General features: G+C 41.8%; 1 protein-coding gene across 4 annotated transcripts in view; it reads right to left on the bottom strand.

Moving 5' to 3' along the window:
- Nucleotides 1–2,159: 2,159 nt before the first annotated feature.
- phldb3 (pleckstrin homology-like domain, family B, member 3) overlaps nt 2,160–14,962 on the bottom strand; it is a 41,929-nt gene continuing 29,126 nt past the window's right edge. For 3 of the 4 annotated variants that reach the window (XM_034553921.1, XM_034553924.1, XM_034553925.1), the window contains 8 exons: nt 14,380–14,481; nt 13,913–13,997; nt 13,250–13,415; nt 11,911–11,992; nt 5,221–5,370; nt 3,837–4,056; nt 3,399–3,484; nt 2,160–2,803 (listed from right to left, as the gene is read on the bottom strand). In XM_034553921.1, the coding sequence (XP_034409812.1) occupies nt 2,771–2,803; nt 3,399–3,484; nt 3,837–4,056; nt 5,221–5,370; nt 11,911–11,992; nt 13,250–13,415; nt 13,913–13,997; nt 14,380–14,481 (924 nt within the window). In that variant the 3' untranslated portion in view covers nt 2,160–2,770. Of the gene's footprint in view, nt 2,804–3,398; nt 3,485–3,836; nt 4,077–5,220; nt 5,371–11,910; nt 11,993–13,249; nt 13,416–13,912; nt 13,998–14,379; nt 14,482–14,962 lie in introns of those variants that run through there. The other variant, XM_034553922.1, reaches the window with a different exon arrangement.

Genomic DNA, 14,962 nt, shown 5'->3' with positions numbered 1-14,962 from the left:
TCATTGTTATGCAGATGATACTCAATTGTATTGATCACTCAAACCAGAGGAGACCAACCAGCTCGCTAAAATTCAAGCATATCTTAAAGACATAAAAACTAAACTCAGACAAAACTGAAGTTATTTTACTCGGCCCTGAACACCTCAGAGATCAATTATCTGGTGATGTGGTTTCTGTAGATTGCATTGCCCTGGCATTCAACACCACTGTAAAGAATCTAGGCGTTATCTTTAACCGAGACTTGTCCTTTAACTCCCACGTTGAGCAAATCTCAAGGATTGCATTTATTCAACTACGTAACATTTAAAAAATCAGGCACATCTTGTCTCAAAAAGATGCAGAAAAGCTGGTTCACGCATTTGTTACTTCCAGACTAGATTACTACAACTCCTTATTATCAGGCTGCTCTAATAAGTCTCTTAAATCCCTCCAGTTGATCCAGAATGCTGCAGCTCGTGTACTCACAAAAACTAAGAAAAGAGATCACATTACTCCTGTATTAGCTGCTCTGCACTGGCTCCCTGTAAAATCAAGAATCACATTTAAAATTCTTCTCCTCACCTACAAAGCCTTGATTGGTGATGCAACATCATATCTTAAGGAGCTTGTAGTACCATATTGCCCCACTAGAGAGCTGCGCTCACTAAATGCGGGGCTACTTGTGGTTCCTAGAGTCCTAAAAAGTAGAATGGGAGCCAGAGCCTTCAGTTATCAAGCTCCTCTTTTATGGAACCAGCTTCCACTTTCAGTCCGGGAGGCAGACACAGTCACCTCATTTAGGAATAGACTTAAGACTTTCCTCTTTAATAGTGCTTATAGTTAGGGCTAAAGCAGGTTTGCCCTGGTCGAGCCCCTAGATATGCTGCTATAGGCTTATAGGCTGCTGGGGGATATTTTAGGATACACTGAGCACCTATCTCCTCTTCTCTCTCTAGTTATGGATGAATTTACATCTCTCCATTGCACCTTACTAACTCTGCTTCCTCCCCGGAGTCTTTGTGACTTCACGTCTCATAGGGTCTATTGGACCTGGTGGGTCTGATGCCTGGTGAGCCTGTCCTCGCGTTGGACCTGCCTGATGCGCCCTGCTGATCGCCCTGCCCCCCCTCCTCTCTACCTCCATCTGTTTCATGGATTGGAGTTCCATTCATACATTGTCATATTCATGTAATGTGTTTATGTAACTCTGTAATGCTGTTCATTCTGTACACATGACATCTATTGCATCTGGCCATCCGGGGAGAGGGATCTTCCTCTGTTGCTCTCCTGAAGGTTTCTTCCCCTTTTTTCCCTGTCAAAGGTTATTTTTGGGGAGTTTTTCCTGATTCGATGTGAGATCCTGGGACAGGGATGTCGTATGTGTACAGATTGTAAAGCCCTCTGAGGCAAATTTGTATTTTGTGATACTGGGCTATACAGAATAAGAGAAAAAAAAATAAAAAATTCAACAGAAGTTGGTTTAAATCCTATTTATCAGATCGATCTCAATTTGTATTTGTAAACGATGAAGCCTCGATGACCACCAACGTTAATCACGGAGTTCCACAAGGTTCTGTGCTTGGACCAATTTTATTTACCTTATATATGCTTCCTTTGGGCAATATTATCAGGAAACAATGCATAAACTTTCATTGCTATGCAGACAATACTCAATTATATCTATCGATCAAACCAGAGGAGACCAACCAGCTCGCTAAAATTCAAGAATGTCTTAAAGACATAAAAACATGGATGACCTGCAACTTCCTGATGTTAAACTCAGACAAAACTGAAGTTATTTTTGTAATTTGTGATATTGGGCTATACAAAAATAAACTGAATTGAATTGAATAGAAGCTAAGATGAAATTTGTGTTGTATGTCAATAAATAAAAATATATATATTTCTGCAGGCTTATTGCTCAAGTGGTGCTGCAATGTGTGAACCAATACTTCACACATTGCAGCTTGAACTATTATACATGTCTTGAGACTACATGTGGAAGAATGGTACTAAACAATAAGGACATTGCCAAAGTAAGTAATGTAATGGTGTGAAATATTAATCCATGAAGACTGCATGAAAGATGGGAAAAAATAATGTTGGAGCTTTTGTTATTATTTGATGATACCAATCCATATTGACTTTTTTTATGAATAAACATTTAATAGTGCATTCATAACAGTGTATACCTTCATTTATTTGCATATCAAACCCATATAAATTTCCAAATAATAACTTATGTCATGAAAATGTAATTCATAAAACAAAGATACATGATTGTGCAAACACCTGACCTCTCTGGTTGTCTAATATGGTGTTTTTATTGCTGGGTTTTTATATTGGATTGCATTATATTGTACAGTCACAGCTATTATTGTATCCACTCCCTGTTGTAGTGTGTCGTAATGTACTGGTCCACTAGTCCGTTCAGCGGTGAACCTCCGCTGCCACTCAAGCGTCACGTAACAGTTTCCTCTGCTGTGTTTTTCAAGCACATCTGTCTGGCATCTTGAACCACTGCACCTCCGCATCTCACACAAATCCACAGATCAGTCAGTCCAGGTGCAGAATCAGCCCACCCAAGGTGGATCTCAGCCCAAACCGGGCCCTCACACCAGGTGAGATGGCTCACTGCATGCAGTGGCTTCACTCGTGGGTTTTGCAGTCACTTCTGCAAGAGGTCAATAACGGCTGTGCTCGTCTGTTGCCGTGACAATGACATCCATCCAAATCCGCATGGACACCGGATTGGTCGCCACCAGAAAAAAAAAGAACGGTCATATGTCTTCAGCAGCAGAACGTCAGACTGGGCCGCGAAGACTGAAAAAAAGGGACAGAAAGCAATAATGTGACAATAATAACACTCATGTAATAATAATAATAATAATATTAAAGACATAAGGGAGAAGAAGCATTTTGACTGAAGAGTGTTTCAAGGTCACTAATCTCACCATAGAAATTGTGCATTCTTTCACTTGAAACCCAAAAAGTTATAAAAAAATATATAACTTTTATGAGAAATCTTTTGTTACAACAGTTCAATTGAAGCTTTTTTATCATCACTGCTCTAACAGTTCTGTCTTTATTTTCCTCAGAAGCCAAACAGGACACAGGCAATTCTAGTTCAGCTGAAAAAGTGCTCTAACAAACAACAGTAGGCGACCTCAACTGAAGATGTGCGCTGAGTTGTAACAAAATGTGGCACGAACTGTTTTTGTTTTTTTTGGGATTGGGATCACAACTCGGCTAAACTGGCCTGTACATCTTATTTGAGACTTCAGAAGTTTAATTTAAACTGCCTTCATCAAATTGTTGCCCCGGGGATATAGAGTCCAGATATTTGGCATCCAGCCCGGTGGATCACTCCACAGACTTTGAAAAAAATTTCTGAGTCACTTGGTGTATTAGAACTCACAGAGGCGGCTGTTCGTAGATGGTCGAGGTAAACTTCTTCTATGGCCTGGAAATAGATGACTCCCTTCAGCTTCCTCTCATCACAATCTGCAGCAAAATGGAAGAAACAAATTAGACAAAAAAAGTGGGGAAAACCTACTTATTATTAGGACTTGACAGACCTATTTAAGCCATAAACATTATTACTACTCTGCAACTTTATTATGACTTTAGAAATTATTTATAATTATCTTAAGTCCTCGTTCTTTAGACTGCATAAAGAAGTTATATGCAAGTAATTCTGGGGGCAATGCACAACAAATATAAAGATGGAAAAATAATGTTATTGACGGAACATTCTTTCACAACATGTTTGACTTCTTTTTAGTGAGTTAGTGCGACACACATTCATGCAAATAAGCAATAAGTATGTGTGCACAACTCTCCCAGCCAGTCTGACCTGTATAGTAGGCTAGTCGTTTGTGGTCCATGTCGAACAGGAACCATCTCTTCTTCCAGGTCTTGACCCTCCCTCCTCTTTTGGTCAGGAAGCCGGCGCAGCGTCGAGGTGTCAGCCGCAGGTCCATGCAGCCGGACACTCCGTGACCCAGAGACTCCACATGGGCCCGGAGGTCAAAGTTGGGAGAGAGGAAGAGGGGAAGGCTGTGCTGCTGGATGGCCTGATGACACATATGGAGGGCTACACATTTTATCCTGCCGTATTTTATCATGATGCCGGGCATGTCCTTGCCTTGAAATTACCTGTTGGGCTTTTCTAGTGCCAGTAAGTAAATGTGTGTCCGCTTAACCTTTTCCTCAGGCCAAAACAGAGTCCTATTTTAATTAAATATGAAGTCTAAAAATGCTGTGGAATTTAAAGTCCCACGAAAACTAGGTTTTATGTAATACTGCTTCATCTGTAAAAGTTGTATAAAGCCTTCTGTGGAGTTGAAGTGTGAAAGTGAAAAAAATCTGGAGGTGTCGAGTTAGAAAGAAGAGAAACTTTAAGGAGACACCCCACTCCTCATCAGGCTAGCAGCTCACGGCTACATTAGCTGCTAGCAACATAAAACATCTGACCCTCAAAACCAACTGTCAAGTTGAATTCTGGGTAGTGTAGGTCAGGAGTTCTCAACCCTCTGTAACTTATGGCCCACTTCTGATTGGTGGGAAAAAATCAGAAGAGTACCGTCCGAAATAAATAGAAACAAAACAGCCACATGGGTAAAAAATAAAGAGAAAAAATAAACTGGGCTGGAAATATGTGTTGTGTTATCAGCTGTAATGACAAATACAAATTCTGCCTTCTATTATGTATGACATGTTTAAGTACTCACTTTCAGTGTCATATTTCCTCACCACACAACATTTAAAAATACAATCTCTTTTGTGCCACTGCTGGCTAATAATTGCAAAACCCGAGCGTCTCCTCCTAATGACGTGTCGAGATCGGCCCGGTAATATTCAAACTTAACTGGTCACTAAAAAGTACACATTTTAAATTTAACATTCTTTGTTTATGTGAATTCTTGAGCACATTTAGATATAAAAAGGTACCTTTGTATACTACCATTAAAGACAATAGTAAAACACATTTTGGCAATACCGCCAGCGCCCACTAGATGTTGCTCTGAGGCCTTGGCCCAGTTTGAGAATAGCTGATGTAGGTGATGTCAGATTTGGACAAGGAAGAAGAATGAGTGGAAGAAACAAGACATTATCTCTGCTTCTACTGCATCCATCTATCATTTTTGTTATTTAACTGTCTAGTGCTCAGAGTAAGAATGTGAATGAGAAAATATCTTGAACACTACCATATGGTTGACATTTTATACAGTACATACCTCTGGGGAGTTTGGGGGAGAACTGGCCTTTGGTTGCTCCTTTGGTTCTGGCTCTGGCCTTTGTGGGTTATGTTGCTCCCGTGGTTCGGTTTCGGAAGAGTTGAGCTCTTTCTGCCTTCTCTCCTCCAACAAAAACCACCGCCGCTCTTCCTGGGTGCACACATTAAATATAATTAGCTTATCATCTTTGAATACAATGCGAAGACCTATTTCAGGGTAACACTTTTTTTTTTAAAGACAATGATGATCCCGCTGGGGCACATCATAGGATACACTGAGCTCTTATCTCGTTGCACAGTACTAATTCTACTTCTTCCCCGGAGTCTTTGTGCCTTCTCGCCTCTCAGGTTTCCATGGATCGTGGCTGTGTCTGGAACCAGTCCTTCCTCCTGGACCCTGCCCCTTGGCCGTGCCCTGGGCACAGCCTCCTGCCTCCTGCCTCATGGGCCTAGCCTCCAGCTATGGTCCTGCTGATGGCCCTCCTCTCTACCTACTTCTATATACATGGATCGTGGTCTATGCCTACTAATTATTCATAATTTCTGTCATATTCATTGAATGTGACAGAAAAAAGGGAAGAAACCTTTAGGAGAGCAACAGAGGAGGATCCTTCTCCCTGCATGGACAGATGATAATGAACAGCATTACAGAGTTACATAAAAACATTCAAATTAATATGACAATGTATGAATGGATCTCCACAATCCATGAAACAGAAGGAGGTAGAGAGGAGGGGGGGCGGGGCGCATCAGCAGGGGCCATGGCAGGAGGCCGGCTCACCAGGCAACAGGAATCAGACACAGCCAGATAAGTGGAGATAGGTGCTCAGTGTATCCTAAAACACCCCCCATATAAGCCTATAGCAGCATATCAAGGGGCTGGACCAGGGCAAACCTGATTCAGCCCCAACTATAAGCGCTATTAAAGAGGAAAGTCTTAAGTCTACTTTAAAATGAGGTGACTACGTCTGCCTCCCGGACTGAAAGTGGAAGCTGGTTCCATAAAAGAGGAGCTTGATAACTAAAGGCTCTGGCTCCCATCCTACTTTTAGGACTCTAGGAACCACAAGTAGCCCCGCATTTAGTGAGCGCAGCTCTCTAGTGGGGCAATATGGTACTACAAGCTCCTTAAGATATGATGGTGCATCACTAATCAAGGCTTTGTAGGTGAGGAGAAGAATTTTAAATGTGATTCTTGATTTTACAGGGCGCTAGTGTAGAGCAGCTAATACAGGAGTAATGTGATCTCTTTTTAGTTTTTGTGAGTACACGAGCTGCAGCATTCTGGATTAACTGGAGGGACCTAAGAGACTTATTAGAGCAGCCTGATAATAAGGAATTGCAATAATCTGGAAAAATGCGTGAACCAGCTTTTCTGCATCTTTTTGAGACAAGATGTGCCTGATTTCTGAAATGTTACGTAGATGAAAAAATGCAATCCTTGAGATTTGCTTCACGTGGGAGTTAAAGGACAAGTCCCGATCAAAGATAACGCCAAGATTCTTTAAAGTGGTGTTGGATTCCAGGGCAATGCCATCTACAGAAACATCACCAGATAATTGATCTCTGAGGTGTTCAGGGCCGAGTAAAATAACTTCAGTTTTGTCTGAGTTTAACATCAGGAAGTTGCAGGTCATCCAAGTTGTTATGTCTTTAAGACATGCTTGAATTTTAGCGAGCTGGTTGGTCTCCTCTGGTTTGATCGATAGATATAATTGAGTATCATCTGCATAGCAATGAAAGTTTATGGAGTGTTTCCTGATAATGTTTGCCAAAAGAAGCATACATAAGATAAATAAAATTGGTCCAAGCACAGACCCTTGTGGAACTCCGTGATTAACGCCGGTGGTCATTGAGGATTCATCAAGGGCCCAAGAAGTTCATGAAGTCATTACTACTGAGGTTTATAGGAATACACGGCTCCACAGAGCTGTGACTCTGTCAGCCTGGCTACAGCGCTAAAGAGAAACCTGGGGTTGTTCTTATTTTTTTCTATTACTGATGAGTAATAGGCTGCTCTGGCATTACGGAGAGTCTTCTTATACGTTTTAAGACTATCTCGCCAAACTAAGCGTGATTCTTCCAGATTGGTGGAACACCATATGCTTTCAAGCTTTCGTGATGTTTGCTTTAGATTGTGGGTCTGATAATTATACCAGTGAGTGAGTGGGTTTCTGTACTCTGACAGAAGCCAATCAAGTCCAACAATGAGACCGTCAACCTTGTTCTTGCATATGGCATTGACATTGAGCATTTGGAGGGTTCCCACAGAACCCTCTTCTGTCAGACCATTACCTCATAACTTTTGAGTTTATACTCCCGGAGTATACACCGTTAGTCCAAAGTTTCTACACCAGATGTCTAACTGACAGTGCTGTAGCTGCATTTGATTCAATACCACGTCTCAATGTGACGGAGGACTCCTGTGCTAACTTTAGTCCGTCCCAGATTGATCATCTTGTCGATAGTGCTACAGGCTCACTGAGAATGACACTAGACTTGATAGCCCCACTGAAGAAAAAGACAGTGAGGCAAAGGAGGTTTGCTCCCTGGTATAAGCCTCACACCCAAGACCTAAAGCAAACTTCACGAAAGCTCGAAAGCATATGGCGTTCCACCAATCTGGAAGAATCACGCTTAGTTTGGCGAGACAGCCTTAAAACATATAAAAAGGCTCTCCGTAAAGCCAGAGCAGCCTATTACTCATCAGTAATAGAGAAAAATAAGAACAACCCCAGGGTTCTCTTTAGCACTGTAGCCAGGCTGACAGAGAGTCACAGCTCTGTGGAGCTGTGTATTCCTATATACCTCAGTAGTAATGACTTCATGAACTTCTTCAATGAAAAGATTTGAACTATTAGAGACAAGATTGATGATCTCTTGCCCTTAACTACTGCCGATCTGTCATCAAGAGGAGTGGCCTTGGAAACGGCTGTATGCCCTGGTGTATATTTGGATAGCATTTCTCCCATTAACCTAGACCAATTGTCCTCAATGGTTTCTAATTCTAAACCGTCTACCTGTCTCTTAGACCCCATCCCAACAAGGCTGCTTAAAGACGTGTTGCCTTTAGTTGGCACCTCTCTGCAGGATATTGTTAATGTGTCTTTGCTAACAGGGCATGTACCACATTCCTTCAAAGTAGCTGTAATTAAATGACCTTAGTGCTGCGTTCGACACCATTGATCATGACATCCTATTACTGGATCAGTCGATTGGCATTTCAGGTACCGCACTGAGTTGGTTTAAATCCTATTCATCAGATCGATCTCAATTTGTAATTGTAAACGATGAAGCCTCAATGACCACCAGCAATAATCACAGAGTTCAACAAGGTTCTGTGCTTGGACCAATTTTATTTACCTTAAATATGCTTCCTTTGGGCAACATTATCAGGAAACACTCCATAAACTTTCATTGTTATGCAGATGATACTCAATTGTATCGATTACTCAAACCAGAGGAGACCAACCAGCTCGCTAAAATTCAAGCATGTCTTAAAGACATAAAAACTTGGATGACCTGCAACTTCCTGATGTTAAACTCAGACAAAACTGAAGTTATTTTACTGGGCCCTGAACACATCAGAGATCAATTATCTGGTGATGTGGTTTCTGTAGATGGCATTTCCCTGGCATCCAACACCACTGTAAAGAATCTCTAGTTATCTTTGACCGAGACTTGTCCTTTAACTCCCACGTTAAGCAAATCTCAAGGATTGCATTTTTTCATCTACATAACATTTAAAAAATCAGGCACATCTTGTCTCAAAAAGATGCAGAAAAGCTGGTTCATGCGTTTGTTACTTCCAGACTAGATTACTGCAACTCCTTATTATCAGGCTGCTCTAATAAGTCTCTTAAGTCCCTCCAGTTGATCCAGAATGCTGCAGCTTGTGTACTCACAAAAACTAAGAAAAGAAATCACATTACTCCTGTATTAGCTGCTCTGCACTGGCTCCCTGTAAAATCAAGAATCACATTTAAAATTCTTCTCCTCACATACAAAGCCTTGATTGGTGATGCACCATCATATCTTAAGGAGCTTGTAGTACCATATTGCCCCACTAGAGACCTGCGCTCACTAAATGCGGGGCTACTTGTGGTTCCTAGAGTCCTAAAAAGTAGGATGGGAGCAAAAGCCTTCAGTTATCAAGCTCCTCTTTTATGGAACCAGCTTCCACTTTCAGTCCGGGAGGCAGACACAGTCACCTCATTCAAGAATAGACTTAAGACTTTCCTGTTTGATAGTGCTTATCGTTAGGACTGAATCAGGTTTGCCCTGGTCCAGCCCCTTGATATGCTGCTATAGGCTTATAGGCTGCTGGGGGATGTTTTAGGATACAATGAGCACCTATCTCCTCTTCTCTCTCTCCTTATGGATGAATGTACATCTCTCCATTGCACCATATTAACTCTGCTTCCTCCCCGGAGTCATTGTGACTTCACGTCTCATAGGGTCCATTGGACCTGGAGGTGTCTGATGCCTGGTGAGCCGGCCTCCCGCGTTGGCCCCACCCTCCTCTCTACCTCCTTCTGTTTCATGGATTGGAGTTCCATTAATACATTGTCATATTCATGTAATGTGTTTATGTAACTTTGTAAATGCTGTTCATTCTGTACACATGACATCTATTGCATATGTCCATCTGGGGAGAGGGATCCTCCTCTGTTGCACTCCTGAAGGTTTCTTCCCTTTTTTCCCTGTGAAAGGTTATTGTTGGGGAGTTTTTCCTGATCCGATGTGAGGTCAAAGGTCAGGGATGTCGTATGTTTACAGATTGTAAAGCCCTCTGAGGCAAATTTGTAATTTGTGATATTGGGCTATACAAAATAAACTGAATTGAATTGAATAAATGCAGTACTAAGGCAATCATTATCGACATCAACATGAATATTAAAATCTCCTACAATAATGACCTTATCAGTTTTAAGGACTAAACTTGATAGAAACTCTGAAAATTCAGATAGAAATTCTGAATATGGACCTGGTGGCCGGTACAGTATAACAAATAGAATTGGCTGTAATGTTTTCCAGGTTGGATGTGAAGGACTAAGAACAAGGCTATCAAATGAATTGTAGTTTAATTTAGGTTTAGGATTCATTAATAGGCTTGAGTCAAAGATGGCTGCTACTCCACCTCCTCGGCCGGTGCCTCGAGGAATGTGAGTATTAATATGACTTGGAGGAGTTGATTCATTTAGGCTGACATATTCTTCATGGCTCAGCCAGATTTCAGTAAGACACAATAAATCAATGTGATTGTCTGATATTAAATCATTTACTAATACAGCTTTAGATGACAGAGATCTAATATTTAGGAGCCCACATTTAATTCTCTTGTTTTGTTGCACTTTTGAAATAGTGTTGTTAACCTTTGAGGTTATTTTGTATGACCCTCTTCTGGTTACTTTTAATTAAATTAATTTAAGTGGCTGTGGGACAGACAGTCTCTATAGAGTTAAGGTTAAGTGTGGGTAACTGATCGAATGGAAGTGCAGAGAAGGCTGTAAGACTACAACTCTGCTTCCTGATCTGAACCCTGGGTCATGGATTAAGTCCGCTAATCAACTTGGTCAAATTTGCAGAAATGAGATCTGCTCCATCCAAAGTGGAATGAATGCCGTCTCGACTCATCAGATCAGGCTTTTCCCAGAAAGTCTACCAGTTATCTATGTAGCCCACATTGTTTGCTGGGCACCACCTGGACAACCAGCGGTTGAATGACGACATGCGGCTATACATGTCATCATTGATCAGATTGGGGAGAGGGCCAGAGAAAACTACGGTGTCCGACATTGTCTTGGCATAAGTACACACCGATTCCACATTCATTTTAGTGACCTCCGACCGCCGCAGTCGGGAGTCATTACGCCGGCGTGTATTATAAACTTACTGTAACTACACTCATCTTTAGCCAGCAGTTTTAAACAAGATTCAATGTCGCCCGCTCTGGCCCCCGGGATGCATATGACTTTGGTCCCTGGCTTCCCTATCTTCACGTTTCTGACTATGGAGCTACCTATAACCAGAGTGGGTTTCTCAGCGGGTGCGTCGCTGAGTGGGGAAAACTGGTTTGAAACGTGAAGAGGTTGGTGGTGCTTAGTGGGCTTCTGTTTAGACTTAAAACCCCTTTGAACAGATACCCAGCTATCTGGCTGCGCGGGGGCTGCTAGGGAACAGCTAGCGGAAGCTACGCCTAGCTGGTCCGCACCGACTATGTGAGCGGGCGGGCTAACTAACGTAGCTAACGTCTGAGCTTCGATGGTGCGGAACCATGCATCTAACCCACTTAGAACTGCCTCCAACCTAGCAAATGAACTACACTTGTTGCATGTACTGTTATCATTAAGGGAGGCAGAGGAATAGCTATACATGAGACACACTGAGCAAGAGGGAACGGGAGGGGGAGAGGAGGAAAACATCGCGAGCTGCTAAGCTGGCAACCGGAAGAGATGCAATACGCTTACCGGAAGAGAGAGAGATGATGCGTTCAGGAGCGTTCAGCTCGTACATTTTGTGCACCAGTGCTGCAAACATGCATTACAAACATCTACACATCTGCTGGCTGTTTTCTTGGACCATCATGTGTGAACTGAGTAGGTGTCAGTGATCAGACAGCAGTGTCTAATGCAGTGTGTCGCGGGTGATTAGAGGTGTTGGTTAGCGTTTCCCATTGCAGGTGACTCACCCTCTCTATGAGCAGCCTCTCTCTCTCTGCCTTGGCTTCCCTCAATTTCTTCTCGATCTCCACAAGGTCCAACAGAGACGGGCTGCGAGAGGAAGAGGTGGATTCATCAAACCGATAAAAAATAAAATAAAATGCATTGGCGAAACAGATTTAAGGTTGAGATACAAACAACCCTAATGTGTGGAGAAAGGCATGACACGGCAAAAATACAGAGATACAAACATGAGCCACTGCGATCAGTCAAAACATTTCACATCAACTGGGTTTGCTTTGACCAAACACAACTGGTATTACAGTAAACCCCCAGTATTATTAATCAAAATGGATAACTATACATTTCATTGCAGACAAATAACAATAAAAATTATGATAATATCTGATGAATGTTTCACCAACCACTGTAACCATATTTGGAGGTCAATGTGTGCATGACACAATAAATAGCATGACTAGCTGACTGTAATGCTACTGACTGGTTTTGAATTCCACAAAAAAACTTATTTTAATGCACTGGTCAGTTTTGAGATTTTGGGCTACTTTTTTGGGGGGTGGGGGGGAAACACATCCAAAATACACGTGTTGTTAGATACTTCTTTGTCTATTTGCGTATGTAGACTAATAGCAATACATAATAGCCTCATTTGAATATTTTCAAATATATAAATATAAATCTTAATATAAGTAATAAACTGGTGATATCAATTTGTTAAAATGTTGACCCGATTCACATTTAGTACACGATACACTTCACCTGCAGTAACTATTGCTGCTGAATTAGTTGTGGATATACACAGTTGTAGAATACAGAAGTCTAACTATTTTTTCCTGAGCCAAAATTGGTAAAAATTCCTAAACAAGGTTCTTCTGGTTGGTCTAATGTTTTGGAGTTTTGGCAATCATTCCTATCCCCAATGATAACACTGACCGTACCAAGATAAGATCTGTGACTGTGTAAATCCACATACTATATCCGACTATAACTGATACAGTGTGCTCACTTTTAGTTTGATCTCCAAATAAGTAGAGCTGGGACAGAATATTCAACTATTCCCAGGTAGGGCAGCTTTGGCTTGTTCTGCACATACCTAATCGTCTGACTGCTCACGTTCGTTGCCCCGTCAAACCTCGTTATAGACACGTGGCCTTTTCTCCCAGATCTTAACAATGACTTTGATGAGTACATTGTTATCACAACCAATGCTGGCCCAAACGACGAACACGCCTTTACAGTTGCATGTAAATGCTGAAGTAAGCATATTAAAAAGCTACACTTAATTTCTTTCTCTGAAAAAAAAAAAAAAAAAAAAGAGCTCGTCAAACGAGCAGCGAAGTAGCCTACCTGGCAGCGCGGGAGCTTGTTGCACTGTTGCATGGAGTGAGGAACCCGCCGCCATTGCTGTTCCCATGTCTGTGGCCGCTGCTGTGGCCATTGCTGAGCCTATGGGAAGGGTGGGGGGAAGTGAAAGCCTCAGGGGTCTGGCTGTCTGGAAGTGTCCTCACAAGCCCTGAGAGAGAGGAAGGAGAAAGAGAAAGAAGCACAAGTAAAACCTGCATCTGTCAGCGAGGGTAACTTTATATAAGATCTGGCGTGAGAGAATGCTGAGCAATGAATCATATTCGATCAAGAAGAATTTTCAGTTACAGCTTTCAGGAACCGACGAAGGAGAAGCACACCTGGCAAGATGTGACATGACTTTGTCGATCAGGCTACTGGGATTTTTGGTGACAGATAGGTGTGTGGGTGAAAAACATATACTACTGAGGAGATTGAGTATAAAGGCTCTCTCTGGCTCATCCGGTCTATACAGGAAAATCCTGCTTTCTACCAACGTAATAACAGCCTGCTGGCTCTGCTGACACGCCTTTGATTTGACTAATAGGGAGGGAACTGAACAAACAGTCAGACAAAATGAGTGTAGAGAGAGAAAGAGTGTTTATTGTTCGATAGGCTCTCAGCCTAAGCAATCACAAGCGCAATAAAAAACATAAAAGGGTAGCTCACCTTGTGCCGACAGCGGCCTGTCGTTGAGTCTGTTGCGATGCGAGCTCCGTCTTCTGGGAAAACTGACTGATTCTTTGCCTGGTTCCTACAAAATAATAAAACATTTCAACTTAAATCTCGTAAACTAGAGCTGAAGCGATGAAACAATTAGTCTATTGCGGGATATTTAATCTGCAATTATTTCGATAATCGATGTAATTTCGAGCACCAATACCAAAAGTTCACAGGTTCCAACCTCTAAAATGGAAATAAATGCTGGTTTTCACGAACCTTCTTACTTAAAATATCTTCAACAAAACAAGACATTTAAAGAAGTCTCTGGGAAATTCTGATGGTCTTTTATTTTTTTATAAATTTTCTAGATTAAAGAATCAATAGTTGAGAACAAATAAATGAATATTATATCAATAATGAAAATAACTGTTAGTTGGAAACACATGCTGCGGCCACGGCAACATGCAGCACACCTGAGGAGGCTTGTGAACGGTCACAGGGGAAAGTGACATCATGCAGGGGGCTGAGCCGGTAATGTTGGACCAATCAGTGGACGGCTTCTTCTCTTTGAGAACCTGTAGGACCAGATTAAATTTCATTTGAAATTGAAGACTGTCACAAATACTAACAACTTAAATGAACTGGAGCGGCGGGGAAAAAGGACAAACACAGTGACTGATGAAAGCTGCTACGTTCAACATACATGCGTCTGGTTGAGAATTAAAACTCCACTTCCAAGAAGGATCGTAATGAGTAAAAGAAATGATCATTGCCTCTTTATCTTTCCCTCTGACCCTCCCTCTTTGCTTGACTCATGAACACATGAGCAATTCAGTCGACACATGCAGTCCACAGTTTAACCCTTATCTGTCTCTTAAGCACAGGGAATGTGTGGACGGGGAAGTCTTATACAACAGCTACTGATGATAGTTGTTGTTGTCATCTTCCCTACGTCCTACGTCCATCTCAGTATTAACAGTATCACTACACGTGTCAGAAGTAAAACACATGCTGCACAAGCTCATATTGTAGTCATTTACACAACTCCGACACTGT

Source organism: Cyclopterus lumpus, chromosome 16 (assembly GCF_009769545.1).
Source record: "Cyclopterus lumpus isolate fCycLum1 chromosome 16, fCycLum1.pri, whole genome shotgun sequence".
Classification (NCBI taxonomy): Eukaryota; Metazoa; Chordata; class Actinopteri; order Perciformes; family Cyclopteridae; genus Cyclopterus; species Cyclopterus lumpus.
This window is presented reverse-complemented; position numbering and strand designations above follow the sequence as displayed.